The sequence below is a fragment of the Xyrauchen texanus genome, chromosome 1 (genome assembly GCF_025860055.1).
Source record: "Xyrauchen texanus isolate HMW12.3.18 chromosome 1, RBS_HiC_50CHRs, whole genome shotgun sequence".
Taxonomy (NCBI): domain Eukaryota; kingdom Metazoa; phylum Chordata; class Actinopteri; order Cypriniformes; family Catostomidae; genus Xyrauchen; species Xyrauchen texanus.
Window position 1 is genome coordinate 60291503 of NC_068276.1, and position 20000 is coordinate 60311502.

General features: G+C 37.9%; 3 protein-coding genes and 1 non-coding gene across 4 annotated transcripts in view; 3 read left to right on the forward strand and 1 right to left on the reverse strand.

The window, feature by feature from the left end:
• The first annotated feature begins 1034 nt into the window (after positions 1 to 1034).
• On the forward strand, positions 1035 to 4186 carry rps20 (ribosomal protein S20). The gene is made up of 4 exons (XM_052148738.1): positions 1035 to 1183; positions 1992 to 2091; positions 2264 to 2337; positions 3938 to 4186. The coding sequence occupies exons 1-4, from the start codon at positions 1181 to 1183 to the stop codon at positions 4118 to 4120; spliced, it is 360 nt and encodes a 119-aa protein (XP_052004698.1). The 5' UTR covers positions 1035 to 1180; the 3' UTR covers positions 4121 to 4186.
• Positions 2129 to 2197, forward strand: LOC127652023 (small nucleolar RNA U54). Its single transcript, XR_007971651.1, has one exon. It is a non-coding gene; the product is annotated as a small nucleolar RNA U54 (small nucleolar RNA).
• A 1593-nt stretch (positions 4187 to 5779) lies between the features above and the next one.
• On the forward strand, positions 5780 to 14241 carry zgc:56231 (uncharacterized protein LOC406257 homolog). Its single transcript, XM_052146202.1, has 18 exons — positions 5780 to 5902; positions 6100 to 6195; positions 6284 to 6403; positions 6495 to 6633; positions 7088 to 7272; positions 8691 to 8775; positions 8851 to 9030; positions 9118 to 9229; positions 10249 to 10311; positions 10397 to 10543; positions 11251 to 11416; positions 11602 to 11781; positions 12915 to 13054; positions 13142 to 13307; positions 13447 to 13588; positions 13670 to 13734; positions 13808 to 13927; positions 14008 to 14241. Exons 1-18 carry the CDS (start codon positions 5780 to 5782, stop codon positions 14239 to 14241), a joined length of 2463 nt encoding a protein of 820 aa, XP_052002162.1.
• Positions 14242 to 15800: 1559 nt separating this feature from the next.
• Positions 15801 to 20000, reverse strand: part of LOC127658214 (tyrosine-protein kinase Lyn-like) — a 19418-nt gene continuing 15218 nt past the window's right edge. The window contains exons 12-13 of the mRNA XM_052147422.1: positions 16671 to 16802; positions 15801 to 16411 (exon numbers count right to left, since the gene is read on the reverse strand). Coding sequence (XP_052003382.1) covers positions 16212 to 16411; positions 16671 to 16802 — 332 coding nt within the window. The 3' untranslated portion in view covers positions 15801 to 16211. The remainder of the gene's footprint in view (positions 16412 to 16670; positions 16803 to 20000) is intronic.

Below are 20000 nucleotides of genomic sequence, written 5' to 3' on the forward strand. Positions count from 1 at the left end.
TGATCCATGCTTGAGAATAAAAAAAGCTGTCAGTAGGTGGCTCGCACAGATCCAACATTTACAGAGCAGTATTAATATATATATATATATATATATATATATATATATATATATATATATATATATATATATATATATATATATATATATATATATTACTATATAATATGATACAAATGTTATATTAAAATATACACATTATTTACTTTTAATATTTATAGTATTTTAAAGATTAAATTATTGCAAAATAATTGCAACATTAGCTGCAAAAATAAAGGACATCTTGTGGAGAACTTGCTTCTGTTTCACACATGACAATAAAAGACTGAGCACAAGCTGGTCCTGAATAAATGATTTAATCAATTACAATGTGACCCCCACATCCCCCGTGGCTGCTATGCCCTTGAATCAAACCATAAAAAGAGTATTATGATATTTTCAGTCTGTATCATGTTTAAGAAAGAAATCCTTTACAGGCATTTTCCTTGTTTTAAATTTCAGTATATATATTTTTAAATCTTTGGTCATTTTTTTTTTCTTCTTTTATTCTTTTTTTGTATTATTATTTTATTATTAAAGCCAGGGTAATTTAACAGAAGCATTAAAAGAAGAAGAAAGACACGATTTAAGATATCAGCACATATATATATATATATATATATATATATATATATATATATATATATATATATATATATATATATATATATATATATGTGTATAGGCTTTTGTATATATATAAAATAGGCTTTTGGTTAATGTCTTTGCTTAAGTGAATATAAAATTGAACATGTAAAAATTAAAGAGTTATAATAAAATCTTCAGTCCCTTTTGACTTAATAATGTTATAAAAACCAAAAATACTACACACTTAAACAACAATGAAACACACACACAGGAAATCCCAAAAGAAATGTAAGTGCAGTTTCACTTTGAGCATCAAATCCCGGGAAAAAACAATACAACAAAATCCGCGGAATCATTCTCTTTGTTTCCGGCGGAAGTGATGACGAATTTGTGATGTCAAGCAGTACCCGGATGTGTCATATAAATACAGGAGCAGGCCGCCCGCTCTCTCTTTCCTGAAAAACTGTAGCGAGGTGCATTCGTGCTCTTCCTGATTCACCGCTGTTCGCTTTTCAGTCTTTGCGACGAATAAGTCGATCAGGAATTAGTGACCATGGTAATTAAAAAATTATATTACTACCCTATCAACAAAGATGCACGTTATTAGTTTCATTTGAGTCTATGTTTGGGTGTTGACGAGCAGCTCGCACGTGCACGTGAATGACGTGCGTGTGAATGGTTTTCAAACATCACATGAAATTATATTAAACTCTATTCACAAACGTATATTTATTATTTAAACACTAAAATACCCTTATATGTTTGGATCTTTGTTTGACCTAACATGATGTAACAATCGTTCTGCTTAGGTTGCAACTTTACAATGCAGGAAATATGAGCAAATATTTAGATTTGCTATTAAATTACTTTGCACACTTGTGATCAGTGTTGGGCAAGTTACTTAATTTTTTTAAAATTAATTATGAACTACCATTTACATCTTCTACAGTGTAGTTAGATTACTGTACTAATTACTCTTGTCTGAAAATTAATTGCATTACTAATTACTTTCTAAAACCCTCAAACTCGACCAGATGAAAAATACAAGGATAGACATGAAACTTTTCTTTTAACTCTTTCAAATAAATCACATCAAATCCAATTGTTCATGAACCGGCCAAAGAATATAAGGGGGCAGCGTTAAATTAGAAAACATATATTTTAACATATATTTTATATGGAATTGTTCTGTAGTCTACAGTATTTAACACAATTACATCAGAAGCAACTGTAATTAAATGACTGAAAAATGAAGAGTTATCCCTTTACTTTTTTCAATGAAAAAGTAATTTTTATTACAGTAATGAATTAATGATGCATTACACCCGACACTTCTTGTGATTAATCTGGCATGTCTTCCACAGGCATTCAAAGACACTGGCAAAGCTCCTGTTGAGGCTGAGGTGGCCATTCACCGTATCCGCATCACTCTGACCAGCCGTAATGTCAAGTCCCTGGAAAAGGGTGAGTTTATATTCTAGACCCCTGTCTGTATTGAACAAGGCAATGAGGATATCAATATTTGTACGACTTGAATATGAGTTATACTATACGCTATTCTGAGCCCTTCTCTCTTAAAATGATCCATTTGTTTGGGTAAGTTTGACGTTGACGTAAACCATTTTTCTCTCTCCAGTGTGCGCCGATTTGATCCGTGGTGCCAAGGAGAAGAGCTTGAAGGTGAAGGGACCCGTGCGTATGCCCACCAAGGTGAGCACCTGATTCTTCAATCCAAGGGATTTGAACCTGGGTCCATAAACCCATTGGGGTTCCTGAAGGGACTGACCTGCTTGTTAAATACAATTTTATAAATATGTAGAAATATTCTTATAGGTAATTTGTTAATATGGGCTCAAATTAAATCACGCTGCTCACTGAGGATGTGAACCTTTCGTTGCGTTGATATGAATTATTCTGAGCTGTTATGATGGCTCTTTCGTCATGTATGTGCAATTTTCCGCTAATGCGGATGAAACTGCGTACTAAACACTTGACCGTGTTTTCAGCGGCACATTTCAGCAGCTGCTTTCTACGGACTACAGCGTGAAACACTGCACAACCAGTGTGTTGTGATAATAGACTTAATGAATGTTATGAGCTGGCTCTTTTTAGTCTACATCACGAAACATACGGTGCTTCTGATAGTCTAGTTCCCAACAAATGTTTCATGAGCCGGTCCTTTTTAGTGAATCAAAAACACTTATATGTTGAAGCAGTTACTGAATTAGTCTTATACTGATGCACACGTTATGAGCGTCTAACATCATTAGACATAACGCAGTGCTAAATATCTCTGGAACCGTTACGGTATATTTAATGTTGCAATTAAGTTCATACATGTGACACTAATCAAGCAGTGTAGTTACTGACTGTTTGTTCATATGATAATGTGCAGTTATAGATACACACGTTTTGTTGTAATAAGTGCAATTTTATATAAAAATGAATGAATGAAATATTCCATCACATTTCTTGGTTTGGAATTACATTTAAAATATATTTTGGGTCAATTATTGGATTGCCTTTAATTTATAATGGGAGTGAATGGTACCTTAGATTTTGAAGCCCAAAAAAGTGCATCCATCCACCAAAAAAGTAATCCATAAGGCTCCAGGGGGTCAATAATTGCTCTTAAAGCTGTAAGGATTACTTTTTTGATGGATAGGTGCACCTTTTTGGGTTTCAAAATCTAAGGTACCATTCACTCCCATTATAAAGCTTTGAAGAGCTGGATATATTTTGATTACTCATATTGTGTTTTAGCTGAAAGAAGAAAGTCATATGCACTTAAGATGGCTTGAGGGTGGGTAAATTATGGGATTATTAAAATTTTTGGGTGAACTAACCCTTTAATATGCGGACACCGTGTGTGGTCATGTAATAACGTTAAACGTCTTGTTTTATCGGGGTATAGTCAGAAACGGCTTAAGAATAAACAGATTGACACAGAATTTTGACCATTACACTGATTTTGCACTGCATGTAAACAACTTGACCGGCATCATACCAGCTGGTACAATGTGTGCATGTGTTTTGCGCTTGACTATTACTGTTTTGATGCCAAAAGCAGAGAATAACCCCATGATTTCAAGTATAAACATGGTTTTGGCAGATGTAAAATAACGATTTATTTGTAGTTTTTTTTACTGTACTTCGATGCACGTAAACGCACATTAACTAGTTATGTAATGCTCAATATATCAGTTTTATGAGTATTGAAATCACATTTTTGTGGCTTTTCAAACTGCACTATATTGTCAGAATGGTTCTTGTGACTGAAGTTCTAAATTCCAGTATCTTGTTGTTGTAGACTCTGCGTATCACGACCCGTAAGACGCCTTGTGGTGAAGGATCCAAGACCTGGGATAGATTCCAAATGAGGATTCACAAACGTCTCATTGACCTTCACAGCCCGTCTGAGATCGTCAAGCAGATCACCAGCATCAGCATTGAGCCTGGTGTGGAGGTGGAGGTCACCATCGCCGATGCATAAACACTGTCTGCCAGATTGAGCTACTGTGTCATTTGCAATCAGCGCAATAAAATTGAGATTTTTGGATACATTTCTTCTGTGGTGTTTGTTGGGAAGCATTTTTTCTAATCTGAAAGTAGAAGTCCTGGTTATTATATATTTTGGTTGTAGTAATTTGTGACATGTTGCCTTGTGTCCAAAACAAAACGCATCAAAATGGTGTTTGTGTTGCCCTTGCAGTCACTTCATGGGCTCTGTACTTGCACTGCAGAATAAAAGCTTGGTCTTGAACTACATATTGTGAAATACGAGAGCACATGTTTATATAAGCTTAGCAAAAAGCTGTAGTTCTATCTTCCACAAGGCTGTTAAAATGAATTTGTCTGCTTTAAAATTTCATACAAATCTTAATACGCACATTGTAAAAATGTAGAATATGGGTGTGTTTAGGCTGAGTAAAAAGATGTTGATGTGCCTTCAACCATGCAGTTAAATATTCAAGCTTCGTCTTGGCCAATAATTTTACAATGCAAAAAAATATATTTTATACTTGGGCAAAGTTTCTTTAAGCAGAACCAAAAAAAATTATTGGAGCTTACGCTGAAGAAAAAGAAAATTGCTAATGGGGTAAAACAAAAAAGACCCAACAATGTTGATTTAGTTATTTTTCATGCCAAATTGGCAATTAGTTTTTTCTTGTTATAAGCATAAATATTTCTCAAATTAATTTATCTGAAAACCAGAAAAAATATCTAATGCTATTTTGAATTATTCGTAGATGTAATTTTACTGGAAAACAATACAAAAATGGTAAGAATATTATACAAACTGTAAACAATTCAAATTGAGAATGGACATCTCTAATAAAAATTTAAATTGGGTTTCGATAGATTTGTTTTACTAGTTTTAGCTCAACATAATTCTACATTTTATATGCAATATATTGTATATAATATATTAAATGTGTAATAAAGGATTTAGCTAAATATTTTCAAAAATACTCTTGGTACCTTAAACCTGTCGTTAAAACGGACCAAGAATAAAAATGATAAACCAAAATTCACTTGTAGTTTGGCTTGCATTGGACGTGTTCATAATAGCATATTGTCTAACACCATTTTGTGTGTGTGTGCCTATTTTGAAGATTTATGCATTTCAATTTCATAATTTTGTATCAAATTTAATTATATGCAATGTTGAACAAATTGAAATCTATATATATATATATATATATATATATATATATATATATATATATATATATATATATAATTAAAAGTTACTTGGTTTAATTTTATGGAATTTTGCATTGAAATAAAACGTGTAAATCTGTATTATTATTATTTTAAAGAAATAAAAGTATGCTATTCCGAACATACCGACTCGCCCCTAAAGCTAAAAGGAGTGATTTTACAGGTGCGTTAACTGCTCTGTTAAGAAGTGATTGCTGTTACGTTCTGATTGGTTAGCAGGTGCAGCAGTTGCGATTTGATTGGTTCGTTGCTCCTCCCACTGCTGGAAAGCGCGGCAATTCAATTCACAGCGTCCATCCGAACAAACCAGAAACCTAGATAGGTTTTAAGCTATAGAAGTGTTCGGTTGTCTTGGTATGCAGTGATTACTATAACTCATTGTTTGATTAACATTTTAAGCACACGACAGTTTTATCACTGAAAAGACATGGAAACAGTTATTGATGTAACAAATGAAGACACTGTGTTGGTGGCAATGGAGTCGACTGCCTGTGAACCTCATCATGCAGCTTTACCGGAACTTTCTGGAGTTTCCTCCATTACATCACAAGTAATACAAGGGTGTAGATTGATCATGGATTAAATAATGAGGGGGTTGCACTTGCTTGTTTTGATTAGTGGGGGAAGGGGTGTTCACCCCAGAAACTACGCCTCTGAAGTACTACTGTTACAAGTACTGATGTTGCATTGAACTCATTCAAGGTCCTTTGTGTTATGAGTACATTTTGATGTCTTTTGCCCATCCAGAGTGAGACCGTTGAAGGTCCTGACCAGCAGCAGCTTCGAGTGTACTTGAAAGTGCGCCCTTTCAGCGAAGAGGAACTCAAAAGCAATGAAGATCAGGTGTTGTACAACTCCGTCTGATGCTATAGAAGTTGTATATCCACCTCAGGGGATGTTGGGTTCTTTTAAACATCCCTTTCCCTCTCAGGGTTGTGTTGTGATGGAAAGCTCTGAGACCATTGCCCTTCATGCACCCAAAGGATCAGCAACCATGAAGAGCAGCGAGAAAGGAATAGGCCAACAGGTCTATAAATTCAACTTCTCACAGGTACAGTGCCTGCAAAATCCCAGATTGACAGATCTCAATCCCAAAACCCTACTATTGCTCTCGGTGGTAATCTCTAAAAAATGCAATGTAGATCTTTGGGCCAAAATGTACTCAAGAGGAGTTCTTTGGAGGAACGATCAGTTCACAAGTGCAGGACTTTCTGAATGGAAAAAATGCATTGGTGTTCAGCTATGGAGTGACCAATGCTGGAAAAACGTACACCATACAAGGTAAACTTAATTCAGACATCAACCATGATTTTAAAAGTGCACGCAGTAATTTTAAGTTCATCTTGGACTTTCAGTGATACCTAGCGGTGTGGATGCAGCAGCATTTTAAAGTGATCTCCGTTACTGATGCCATTGTAAAACATTCACTAGTTACAGTCAGCCATGACTAATTATATACACGAGTGAAAGTGTCCAGGGAGGTTACTGAGTTTTAAGCTAGTCATTTTCTGGCTGGTCATGTGATTCCAATATGGCAGCCTCCATGTGGGGACCCTCTCCATGTAGGATGAAACCGTCTTTTATTAGGTAACTGATATGTCTGGAGTTTAAGTGTAAACAATTACTGCATGCACCTTTTAATGCTAATGTCCAAGTTCCAGTCGCCGATATTCTTATACGATCTATCCTGTTAGGTGCATGTATTGAATCATTCAATGTGACATTGTGTTTCTAGGTTCTCCAAAAGAGCCTGGCATTTTGCCACGTACTTTAGACGTTGTGTTCAAGCATATCGCTGGCCACCAGTATGAGCACATGGACCTGAAGCCATATTTAAGTGCAGATGTGCAAAAACTGGACTTCGAGCAACTTAAAGCAGAGAGGAATGCCAAGGCGGCACTCTTGAGTCTGCTCAAAGAGGTACCTGTTTTAAGCAACCGAACCCTACAGTCCACCCAACCTGAACGTATGGGTGTTCACACTCTTAACTCGTTTGCCTATTAACAATGTCCAACAGTGTACTGATTAAATAGACCCCATATGTGACATACCTACATTTTAAAGACCGTCCCTGTATTTGAATTTGTTTTGTCAATGTATGTACTGTATTTGATGAAGGATGCACTTCTTGGGCATTAAAACGTCGTTCTTTTAGGCATGCATGTATGTGAGTAGCATGAATCGATTTCAGAAATACTTCACCGGGGGACGTGGGTATTGACCTGTGACCCGAATATATGACTTAACTGTGAAAATATACTCTGGTTCTGCTAAACGAGCAGCATTTAAGCACAAGGAATAACATTCTTTGAAAATATATAAATATATATATTAGATCACTTAGATCACTTAGAGTTGAAAAGAGCCGTCCGACTCGTGGTTCACCGCCGTTCTTTTAAATCCCGCGCTTTTGAATGTGATTAGGCCTCAGTTCCTGAGGGATTATGGGATTGAAAATTGTCCAGTCGTGTATCCTTAAAGACTAATATTTAAGAGATTTTCATACTTTTAATTTGGCAGTTTGATTGGAAGTGAGTTTACCTTGATTTATTTATTTTTTTTTTACTTTTCAAAAGCTAAGCAAAATTGTTTGGTGTGGTCAAAATGATGGCACAACTGAGGGACATTTGTAATTTGGGAAATTCATTGCAAGAAATTAATATTCATAGTTTGAAAGCCTGGGAAAAGGCTAAAATGCTCAAATCTATACTTTTAAAGGCATTTGAAAAGTACCAAAAGTAAATGGGAAGTCCTGGGAGTCAGTTTTAATGTTACCTTCATATACGGAAGATAATCTTTTCGTTTGAATGAAATGAAAACCTTTGGGAATGTCGGAAGTTGAAGAAACACTGGTGTATGAGAGATACTGTAGTTATAAAACTAACCAATATGGTGCGCACTTTGGGCAATGAAGTGTCTGCCAGGTGTGAAATGTGAAGCACAATCTCTAACATTTTAAATATTTGAATTTATCAGCTTCAACCATTTATGGTCTTGACCCAGGGCTGGACTGGTGATCTGGCATACTGGGAATTTTTCCAACTGTTTAACAGGTGCATGAAGATTGGGTCAATTCAGGGCTGGACTGGGAGCTATGAGCCGTCGCGTTACGCAGAAGGGATGTGCCCATTTCTCTTCCCAGTCCAGCCCTGTCTTGACCCCATCTTCATGCACCTGTTAAACAGTTGGTTTAAGACGAGTCTCCATTCTCCTACTGTACAGTTTTTGCTGTTCTTTCCGATGTAGATCCAACACATTCCAGTACTTTTTAGCATGATGCTGTTTACCGTTTCTGATAGTCTTGTCTCCCACCCTCTGTTTGACTTCAATGTTCTCAGGAGCATGAGACCACAAAATCCAGAAGTAGAAGCTCCTCATCCGTCAATAGTCTGTCATTTTCTGGAGTCTCATATGATCATACAGGTAGAAGCACTATAATCTCTTAAATTGAGCTGGTCGAAGGGAGTACAAAGGTTCAATCTGTCCCCATGCCTTCAGCTGACAGTGCAGACGGAGTGGTTGACGAAGGGCATTGTCTTTACTCCGTTTGGGTGGCTTTTTACGAGATCTACAACGAGCATGTGTATGATCTGCTCCAGCCGAGCCAAACCAGCAAAACCAAAAGACGTGCTGCCCTGCGAGTGTGTGAAGACGGCGCTGGGAGCTCTTACGTCAGAGGTGAAGTTCCTCCATTGATTTCTTCAAGCGAAGAGATGCTGGCATGCATGGTTAACTTCATTTTTCAATGTTGTCGGTGTATTTTAGATTTGAAATGGGTAAATGTGCAGAATGCAGACGAGGCCAGTAAGTTTCTGCGGGTTGGCAATAAGAACCGCAGTGCAGCAGCAACGAAGATGAACCAGTCTTCCAGCAGAAGGTTGGCCTTGAGCTGTTTACCTTTTTTAAAGATGTTATAAAGGGGCTTGCACACAGAATTGCAATGGACACTGCAGTTTAAAGCAGTAATGTGTGATCAGGACAACTTGGCCAAAAACGTAAAAGCCTTTGTTACTGGTAAAATCAACACATTTGTTTGCTTGATTCACTCTTATAACCCCCCCAATCTTTTGACTTGGTAGAATCCCCCATTTTGTGCCTCCATGGCAGATTTCACTGTCTCTTTAGGCATACGTTACTGGATTGTGGAGGTTTTAATTAGTGATAGACCAATAATTCGGCATGCGCATGTGATTGGCTATTTGACCTTTTCGCGTTATTTTTTTTTATTGGCATCAGCTGATAATGTATTTTGCTTAGCCAATTAACAGAAGTGTTAACTCTCCAAAATCTAGTGTGTGTGCGTCTTATGTGTGTGTGAGCGTGTATTTATCACTTTGTGGGGACCAAATGTCCCCATAAGGATAGTAAAACCTGAAATTTTTGACCTTGTGGGGACATTTTGTTGGTCCCCATGAGGAAAACAGCTTATAAATCATACTAAATTATGTTTTTTGAAAATGTAAAAATGCAGAAAGTGTTCTGTGAGGGTTAGGTTTAGGGGTAGGGTTAGGTTTAGGGGATAGAATATAAAGTTTGTACAGTATAAAAACCATTATGTCTATGGAAAGTCCCCATAAAACATGGAAACACTACTGTGTGTGTGTGTGTGTGTGACAATTAAATGCTTTTTAGGATGATGGTTCACAAGACATGGGCTGCATTTCCCAAAAGCATCGCAAGCTTAATATGGTAGCAACATTGGCACCAATGGTTTCTACAATCTACTTGGTCTTACAATGTTTTGGGAAATGCAGCCCAGGACAATAAAATATTTTATCTTAGATTATCTTTGGCCATAAATATCAGCTTCTATTGGTATGGCTTAAAATAAATTGTTCTGAATGTTACTGTTAAATACGGAGTTACATTTTTTTTTTTTCTTTGGTCTGTTTGCAGTCACAGCATCTTCACCATCAAACTGATACGGATTGAGGGAGTGGATGTTCAGGGACTGTCGGAGTAAGTCCACTTTTAAACCTTTGTTTTGGAGCAAATTGGTTTGTTTTAAGCGGTAACGATTTTGCTTTTATGCTTTTGTGAAAAGTCTTTCGCTTTGTGACTTGGCTGGCTCTGAAAGATGCAACAAAACGAAAACGTTTGGAGATCGTCTGAAAGAAGCTGGAAACATCAACAATTCCTTGCTGATCCTGGGCAAGTGCATTGCGGCACTCCGGAATAACCAAAGTGACCGGTAAAAGCAAATACTTGCCTATACCAAAAACTAAGTAGGACTGGGTATCAATACAGATTTCCTGATTTGATTCTATTCTGATAATTTTGGGTGTAATTCAGTACGTTGTAATTGAAAATCTCAACTAATGCTGTAAATTATACAGGGAACAGTCTAATATCCGGGCTGTTGATTTAATGCATTAATTGAGCGACTAATTGTATAGGAAAATAACTGTTAAAATGAATGTCATTTGTCTTGTTCCTGCACCGTTATAAGGAATATTTCTACCATTGATGCAAATGTAAGATTTTTAAGCTTTTGAAACCACCTGTTTTCAGCAGGGGGCAGTAAGCAAAACTCCAGCTGTGGACTGTAGGCCACGGTCACCTTGTGAAGTCACTTTTTTTTTTTTTTTTTTTTCCAATGCTTTGCTTGTCTGCCACACTAATGCTTTTTACTTGCCTTAATTTAACTATTAATCATTAAATATTGAATTACCGTTAGAGGGACTTTCTCAGCAAATATATGTTGCATTTAATTTGATTAATCAGCATATTTTAATTCAATGAAATTAATCTATTGACAGCCCTTAAAAAAAAAAAATTCAAATTTAACAATGGATCCTGAACCTTGCATCCCTACAACTAAGACTCTCTGGCTTTTATGTGCTATATTCATTGGTGTGTTTTCCAAACCTTGTGTGTGTTCCTGCTTGCCATTCTGAGGCCGAAGACCAATTACATCCCATTTCGAGAAAGCAAACTGACGCGGCTGTTCCAGGGAATGTTCTGTGGCCGTGGCAGGGCTTCCATGATTGTGAACATTAACCAGTGTTCCTCCACTTATGACGAGACTCTCCATGTCATGAAGTTCTCTGCGGTTGCTAAGCAGGTTTGTGGTACTCCACTGTTTAATGTGGTTTATTTTTCTGAACTTGTGATTTTATTTATTTATTTTTTTTATTTCCGCTACAGAAACATACAATTCTATAGTCATTGGGGACTGGTCCATCAGCTGTGGGTTTAATTGTGGCCCTGTCCTAAATGCTATATAGTGATTATAATGAATTGTTTTAGGTTGTACAGGTGATCCCTCAGCGATCTCTGGAGTCTCTGGCTCCACGACTGGTTGGTCGGGATGGGAAGTCATTGCTCAAGAATGGAGTGATTGATGATCAGGCCGTGGATGTTTACCTATCAGAGGAAGAGTTGCTGGATGGTGATGATGAGGCTGATATGTCAATATTACCCCAAGAGGTGATGTATTGCTTCAGTTGAACTCATAGGGGGCCGTTCAATCCAAATGCATTTAAAAAAAACAAAACTAGACTCCGTGCAATGAATTGAGCCAAACAAAGGTGTGGCGAGACGTGTTTATAAAAGTTCTGATTAACTTGACATAATCCAAGCAGACTCTACATGACTTTCAGTCGGCACTCTGCGACTCAGTATTTTCTCAGGACAGGACTGTAGTTTATCAACTACACGACCATTAGTCTCCGACTGAGGCCATGTGTGAACTGGTATTAAGATGTAAGATCACAAATGTACAAGCGAAACACACCACCGTTACACCGAGTCGTCTCTTTTGACCATGTGTTCTGATTTTGAGTAGAGTCTCTAATTTCATGAGGACGTCAATCATTACGTCTGAGGATGATGATAAAGTGCCAACAAGTAAAAGACTAAGGCAATAAAAACCAGCACACCATTTCTCTTAATTTGCAAACATTGCGCCCAGAGCAGTATTCGTAGTTATTTTAGTGCGGTACCTGTAACGGAGCTTCTGATGTCCCTATTGTGCATGGTCATTCGTTTGTCTTGTTTTCCGATCGTACGCTGCTTTCCCTTTTACATCTGCACGTAACCGGCTGTTACAGCTGCCTTTTAGTGTCGTCCTGTTTCAGTACTGCCCAAAATGCATCCAAAAACTGTAACGAAATTAATTCACAAACTCGTGCAGTTTATTCTTGATAATGCCAACAAACATGAAAAATTGGCGAGAGCTGTCCTTTTTGCTTATTGGCACAAATTTGCTAAAATAAACAGTTGAAAATAAAGACCGTGGGTGACATGTTGTTTTCTGTTTGTCTTCGGTTTCCTAATACCTCTCCCTTCTCTTGCACCATTTCATTGGTTGTGGCTAATTGTCGGTCTTTCCCTCGTCAAGATATGAAGCTGTTTTAAAACCGTTGTAGCTTCTGGGACTAGTCTCTGCATGTTGCAGAAGTGCGCCCACAACAAGACATTTGTCGAGATCTGAGACTTTGTTGTAGACTAGTCATCTCGAAACAGAGGAGACTAGCTTGAGTCGTGTAGTGTATACTAGGCAGAAGTTAAACGGGAAATGAGGCGCAACTGTCCATTAAACATTTGAGTTTGTGTCGCAGGAGCTGATGAACTTGGTGGAGACTTTGCGTGTCAAGTTGTTGGTCGAGCGCAGAAAGAATCTGCTGCAGGAAATACAGATACGGAAAGAAATGGGGGATGCAATGCTGCAGCAAATCATGGAGGCGGAGGAGCTGCACAGGTGTGTGCGGTTGCATTTATAAGCAATGAAACCGACTGTTTTGCAAAAGTGGCTTGGAGGTATTTCATCACTTATCTTTTTTTAAAGTCGTCAGATAGTTGATCTAAAGGAGAGCTATGAAGAGAAGATGGACAGCACGTTTGACATGTATAAAGAGGCTTTGAAGGAGCATGCGTACCAGTGTGCTCTGGAGAGACTGGAGGACGATTACGTTCCTTTAGAGGAATACAATGAGGAGCAAGAGCGAGTCCAAGTATGTGCAAACGCTTGCTCTCCGACATCCCACCTGAGGGCAAATGGCACAATTATACTAGAATACTTTCTTTACAATTTAAGCTGGCTATACTGCAAACTTTTATCCTCCTGAGTTCCTGTTCTCCCAACTCTTGCAGGAGCTTGAGAAGCTTGTGAGTGAGTTGGAACAGAAATGCAGGTGTTCTGCATCCAGTCCGTCATCCAGATCTACAACTCCTCTCAAACAAGAGAACTCCATGCAGACAGACCCTTTGCCGGCCAAAGAGGAGACTGGTGTGTGTTGAATGCAACATCTCTAATGTGAGACTGTAGTTATTGTGATCTAATCTCTATTCTCCTGTTTTATCTCTGGAGATGGAGTGAGGTTTAAACTGTTGTACAAGGAGAAGTGTGTTTTGGAGAAAATGTGTGTTGAGAAGCAAGAGGTAAATCGACACCAATGTTTCTGTAGCACGTTCATGATTCGTTTACTTTAATGTCTTTTGTATTTATTTTTAGTTGATCGTGTCTCTGGAGCAGCGGATCAGCGAGTTGAATGAGACCCTGCAGGAAGCAGGCGAGAGCTACATGGAGAAACTTGCTGAGGTCCAGAATCTTCAGAACAAACTCTCGAGCCTGGTACGTACACCAACTCGTGCATGCACGCAGAACAAACCAATGGACCTGTGCACTTTATAACAGCCTCTTATTATATACAGGAGCGAGAAATGGAGCGCTTGCAGAGCGACGTCTCGAGCAAGGGGACGGAGTTGAGCAGTTTGAGGGAGGAGATGGCAAAGTTGACAAATGACTCTGCCGGGCAGTCCCGTACAAGACGTGGTCTGTTGGTCAACATCAAAGAATCGATGACGCCACAGTCTACGGGCAGCCTGTGCCGCACGATTAGAAAGTCCGTAAGGGCTACAACGTCTCTTAGGAAGAAGCCTAGCTGATCGCATACCCGAAGCACTGCTGTATTTTAACTTTCTAATGTTATTTTAAATGTATTTCTATATTGTGTAATAAAAATGTTTTTATTCTAAACTCCATGGTGTCTTGATGGCTTGTTTTTGTCCCAAACATGCTGTGAACCATTTTATTTTCAACGCATATCGATACACTTCTTATAGGAATGTTCCGGGTTCAAAACTATGTTCGGCTTTTTGACATTGACGGCATTTTGTGGCATAATGTCGATTTGCCTCAAATTTGCTCTTCCCTTTATTTAAAACGCAAAAGTCATTGTAATGTATCTGCCAACATTGGATTGTGGAATATGGAGGTTTTTTTTGGTGGGGCGGTGGTGATTCATGGTTTGCATGTGCGAGGGAGCGGCAGCTGGTGAAGATGGTGCCCCTGTAGAGAGAGAGTGTGTGTGTGTGTGTGTGGGGGGAGTGGCAGTGCTGGTCAGTAATACTAAATTGAAGATGAATTAAACAAGGAAATTGATCATGTGTATAGATGGTCCTTTGCCATTTTGGCAATAAATGCTTTGAGTTCTAAAGTATATGCTGAGAGGTTTTCTGACTCTTGATACTTATTTGGTTATTTCTGTCTTATCTCATGCATGCATCGGTGTTGGCTTATATGTAACTGGAGCCAGCTGGAGGTTGTAGCCTTTAGCTTCCTTGTTAGCGTACCCGCCTATTCGGAGTGGGGCAAGCAGGGCCGGGTAGTGGGGGGGTCACCAGGTCCCTTCTGCCTGGGGTCCCCAGAGTCTCTAGAAACGCCCCTGTACTCAAGCTTAGGCTATGTCCACACTAATTCATTTTTATTTTTCTATAGTAAAGTGCTTTGAGATGCAACTTCTGAAGGCGCTATAGAAAACGTTTTATTTGTATTATTCTGATGTCATATGATATCTTTGTGTAAAAGACTGACATGCCAAATTGAAATCTTTTAGAGCTGCAGATGAGGGGACCATTTTCAGCGTATAACTTCGGTCTGTTCTTTACCCAAATCTATTGTATTGCTTCAGAAGACCTGGAAAGTAGTGCCTAAGTCTGTTTCAAAAGTGTCTTTTTCTTTGCAGTTCTTCCCATAAGTCCTCCTGAGTCTTCTCTTTACTGTTGTACATGAAACTGGTGTTGAGCAGGTAGAATTCAATGAAGCTGTCAGCGGAGGACATGTGAGGTGTCTATTTCTCAAACTAGAGACTCTGATGTACTTATCCTCTTGTTCAGTTGCACATCTGGTCTTCCACATCTCTTTCTGTCCTTGTTAGAGACAGTTGTGCTTTGTCTTTGAAGACTGTAGTTACACCTTTTGGATGAAATCTGCAGTGTTTTTTTTTTTTTTTATATATAGTGGCAAGTGATTTTCTAGCACCAAATGATCAGTTTATCATGATTACTCAAGGATAAGGTGATGGAGTGATGCTGCTGTCTAGATTTGATCAAAAATTTCTTTCAAATAGTGATGGTGCTTTACATCAGTAATGTCCCGACTATACTTGGTGGACAGTTGAACAGCACTTTGGAATAATGTGCCGATTTTGCTCTTATGGAAGGAAATTGGTACTTTAATTCACCAAAGTGTATTTCATATGTATTGTTGTGCATTTGGTTGGTGGCTCAAATATCTACATATATATTAGTTTTATGCTAGTATATGTATAATATAATTGGGTCACATAATTATTGTCATAACACATGCAATTAATTCAATGTGGATAATGGTGTAATTTTTGGTTAACAGAGTTATCACACTTCACACTGTGGGACGATGAAAATTAACTAGCGAAAGAAAGGTGATTACAAAATGGTTAAAAGCTTAATTGGTGAATAGATACTGTGCCTCAGATATACACTTTCCTATATACATTCATATGCATTTAAAGCTAAAACATTGATTTTAAAAAAAGTAAATGGACATGTTCATCAAGAGCTCCTTTAACTGTCCTGTTGGCATGGGAGTTATTGTCTTATTGTTGTTGGTACTGGCCCTCAGTGGCAGTGTTATAATCCTCCAAGGCACTCTGCATGTATTCAAAGGTGGGTCTCTCCTCAGGTTTGTCCTTCCAGCACATCTTCATGAAGTCATAGAGCTCTTGAGGGCAGTTCTCGGGACACTGCATCCGATATCCCCGCTGAACTTTCACCATCACCTCACTATTGCTCAGGCCTGGAGAAGAGAGATGGAAAGGGACTGAAAAGCTGAGGATGTCTTCAGCTGCTGATTGCAGCCATTACATCTATTCAAAGGTCTTGTTTTTGCCACAAGGTGGCAGCAAAGGAGGTCCATTTGGCATCTATTATGACTATGATATAGTTGAGGTTATTTTATAAGATCTTGTTATGGGAAGTGTTTGTGCAGATCATATCACATTACCGTATTTTAAATACTGAGTGAAGAAGTGTGCTCTAGATTATGCTCCACTCACCTGCATAGGGGGTTTTGCCATAGGTGACAGTTTCGTATATAAGAACACCAAAAGACCACATGTCAGATTTAATGGTAAAGGAACCGTAATTAATGGCTTCAGGGGCCGTCCATTTTATGGGGAATTTAGCTCCTAAAAGACATGGAGACAAGCAATATGATACAAGTTTAGACAGACAGAAAGATAGATAGAAACAGACAGTCAGATGGACAGACAGATAGATGATATACTGATGGATAGAGATAGATAAACACACAGATAGACAGATGGACAGATAGACTGACAGAGATAGATATAGATCAGACAGACAGATAGATAGATTGACAGATATAGATCAGACAGATAGATAGACAGAGATAGATATAGATCAGACAGACAGACAGACAGACAGATTGACAGAGATAGATATAGATCAGACAGACAGATAGATAGATAGATAGATAGATAGATAGATTGACAGAGATAGATACAGATCAGACAGACAGATTGACAGAGATAGATATAGATCAGACAGACAGACAGACAGATTGACAGAGATAGATATCGATCAGACAGACAGATAGATAGATAGATAGATAGATAGATTGACAGAGATAGATATAGATCAGACAGACAGACAGACAGATTGACAGAGATAGATATAGATCAGACAGACAGACAGATAGATTGACAGAGATAGATATAGGTCAGATAGACAGACAGATAGATTGACAGAGATAGATATAAATCAGACAGACAGACAGATAGATTGACAGAGATAGATATAGATCAGACAGACAGATAGATTGACAGAGATAGATATAGATCAGACAGACAGACAGATAGATTGACAGAGATAGATATAGATCAGACAGACAGACAGATTGACAGAGATAGATATAGATCAGACAGACAGACAGACAGATTGACAGAGATAGATATAGATCAGACAGACAGACAGATAGATTGACAGAGATAGATATAGATCAGACAGACAGATAGATTGACAGAGATAGATATAGATCAGATAGACAGACAGACAGATTGACAGAGATAGATATAGATCAGACAGACAGATAGATAGATAGATAGATAGATAGATAGATTGACAGAGATAGATAATAGATCAGACAGACAGATTGACAGAGATAGATATAGATCAGACAGACAGACAGACAGATTGACAGAGATAGATATAGATCAGACAGACAGATTGACAGAGATAGATATAGATCAGACAGACAGATAGATAGATTGACAGAGATAGATATAGATCAGACAGATAGACAGATTGACAGAGATAGCTATAGATCAGACAGACAGATAGATAGATTGACAGAGATAGATATAGATCAGACAGACAGATAGACAGATTGACAGAGATAGATATAGATCAGACAGACAGATAGATAGATTGACAGAGATAGATATAGATCAGACAGACAGACAGATAGATTGACAGAGATAGATATAGATCAGACAGACAGACAGACAGATTGACAGAGATAGATATAGATCAGACAGACAGATAGATAGATAGATAGATAGATTGACAGAGATAGATAATAGATCAGACAGACAGATTGACAGAGATAGATATAGATCAGACAGACAGACAGACAGATTGACAGAGATAGATATAGATCAGACAGACAGATTGACAGAGATAGATATAGATCAGACAGACAGATAGATAGATTGACAGAGATAGATATAGAACAGACAGACAGATTGACAGAGATAGATATAGATCAGACAGATAGATAGATTGACAGAGATAGATATAGATCAGACAGACAGATAGATAGATTGACAGAGATAGATATAGATCAGACAGACAGATAGACAGATTGACAGAGATAGCTATAGATCAGACAGACAGATAGATAGATTGACAGAGATAGATATAGATCAGACAGACAGATAGACAGATTGACAGAGATAGCTATAGATCAGACAGACAGATAGATAGATTGACAGAGATAGATATAGATCAGACAGACAGACAGATAGATTGACAGAGATAGATATAGATCAGATAGACAGACAGACAGATTGACAGAGATAGATATAGATCAGACAGACAGATAGATAGATAGATAGATAATAGATCAGACAGACAGACAGACAGATTGACAGAGATAGATATAGATCAGACAGACAGACAGACAGATTGACAGAGATAGATATAGATCAGACAGACAGATTGACAGAGATAGATATAGATCAGACAGACAGATAGATAGATTGACAGAGATAGATATAGATCAGACAGATAGATAGATTGACAGAGATAGATATAGATCAGACAGACAGATAGATAGATTGACAGAGATAGATATAGATCAGATAGACAGATTGACAGAGATAGATATAGATCAGACAGATAGATAGATTGACAGAGATAGATATAGATCAGACAGATAGACAGATTGACAGAGATAGATATAGATCAGACAGACTGATAGACAGATTGACAGAGATAGATATAGATCAGACAGACAGATAGACAGATTGACAGAGATAGATATAGATCAGACAGATAGATAGATTGACAGAGATAGATATAGATCAGACAGATAGATAGATTGACAGAGATAGATATAGATCAGACAGATAGACAGATTGACAGAGATAGATATAGATCAGACAGATAGATAGATTGACAGAGATAGATATAGATCAGACAGATAGATAGATTGACAGAGATAGATATAGATCAGACAGACAGATAGATAGATTGACAGAGATAGATATAGATCAGACAGACAGATAGACAGATTGACAGAGATAGATATAGATCAGACAGACAGACAGACAGATTGACAGAGATAGATATAGATCAGACAGACAGATTGACAGAGATAGATATAGATCAGACAGACAGATAGACAGATTGACAGAGATAGATATAGATCAGACAGACAGACAGACAGACAGATTGACAGAGATAGATATAGATCGAGACAGATATAGATCAGACAGACAGATTGACAGAGATAGATATAGATCAGACAGACAGATTGACAGAGATAGATATAGATCAGACAGACAGATTGACAGAGATAGATATAGATCAGACAGACAGATTGACAGAGATAGATATAGATCAGACAGACAGATTGACAGAGATAGATATAGATCAGACAGACAGATTGACAGAGATAGATATAGATCAGACAGACAGATAGATAGATTGACAGAGATAGATATAGATCAGACAGATAGATAGACAGATTGACAGAGATAGATATAGATCAGACAGACAGATAGATAGATTGACAGAGATAGATATAGATCAGACAGACAGATAGACAGATTGACAGAGATAGATATAGATCAGACAGACAG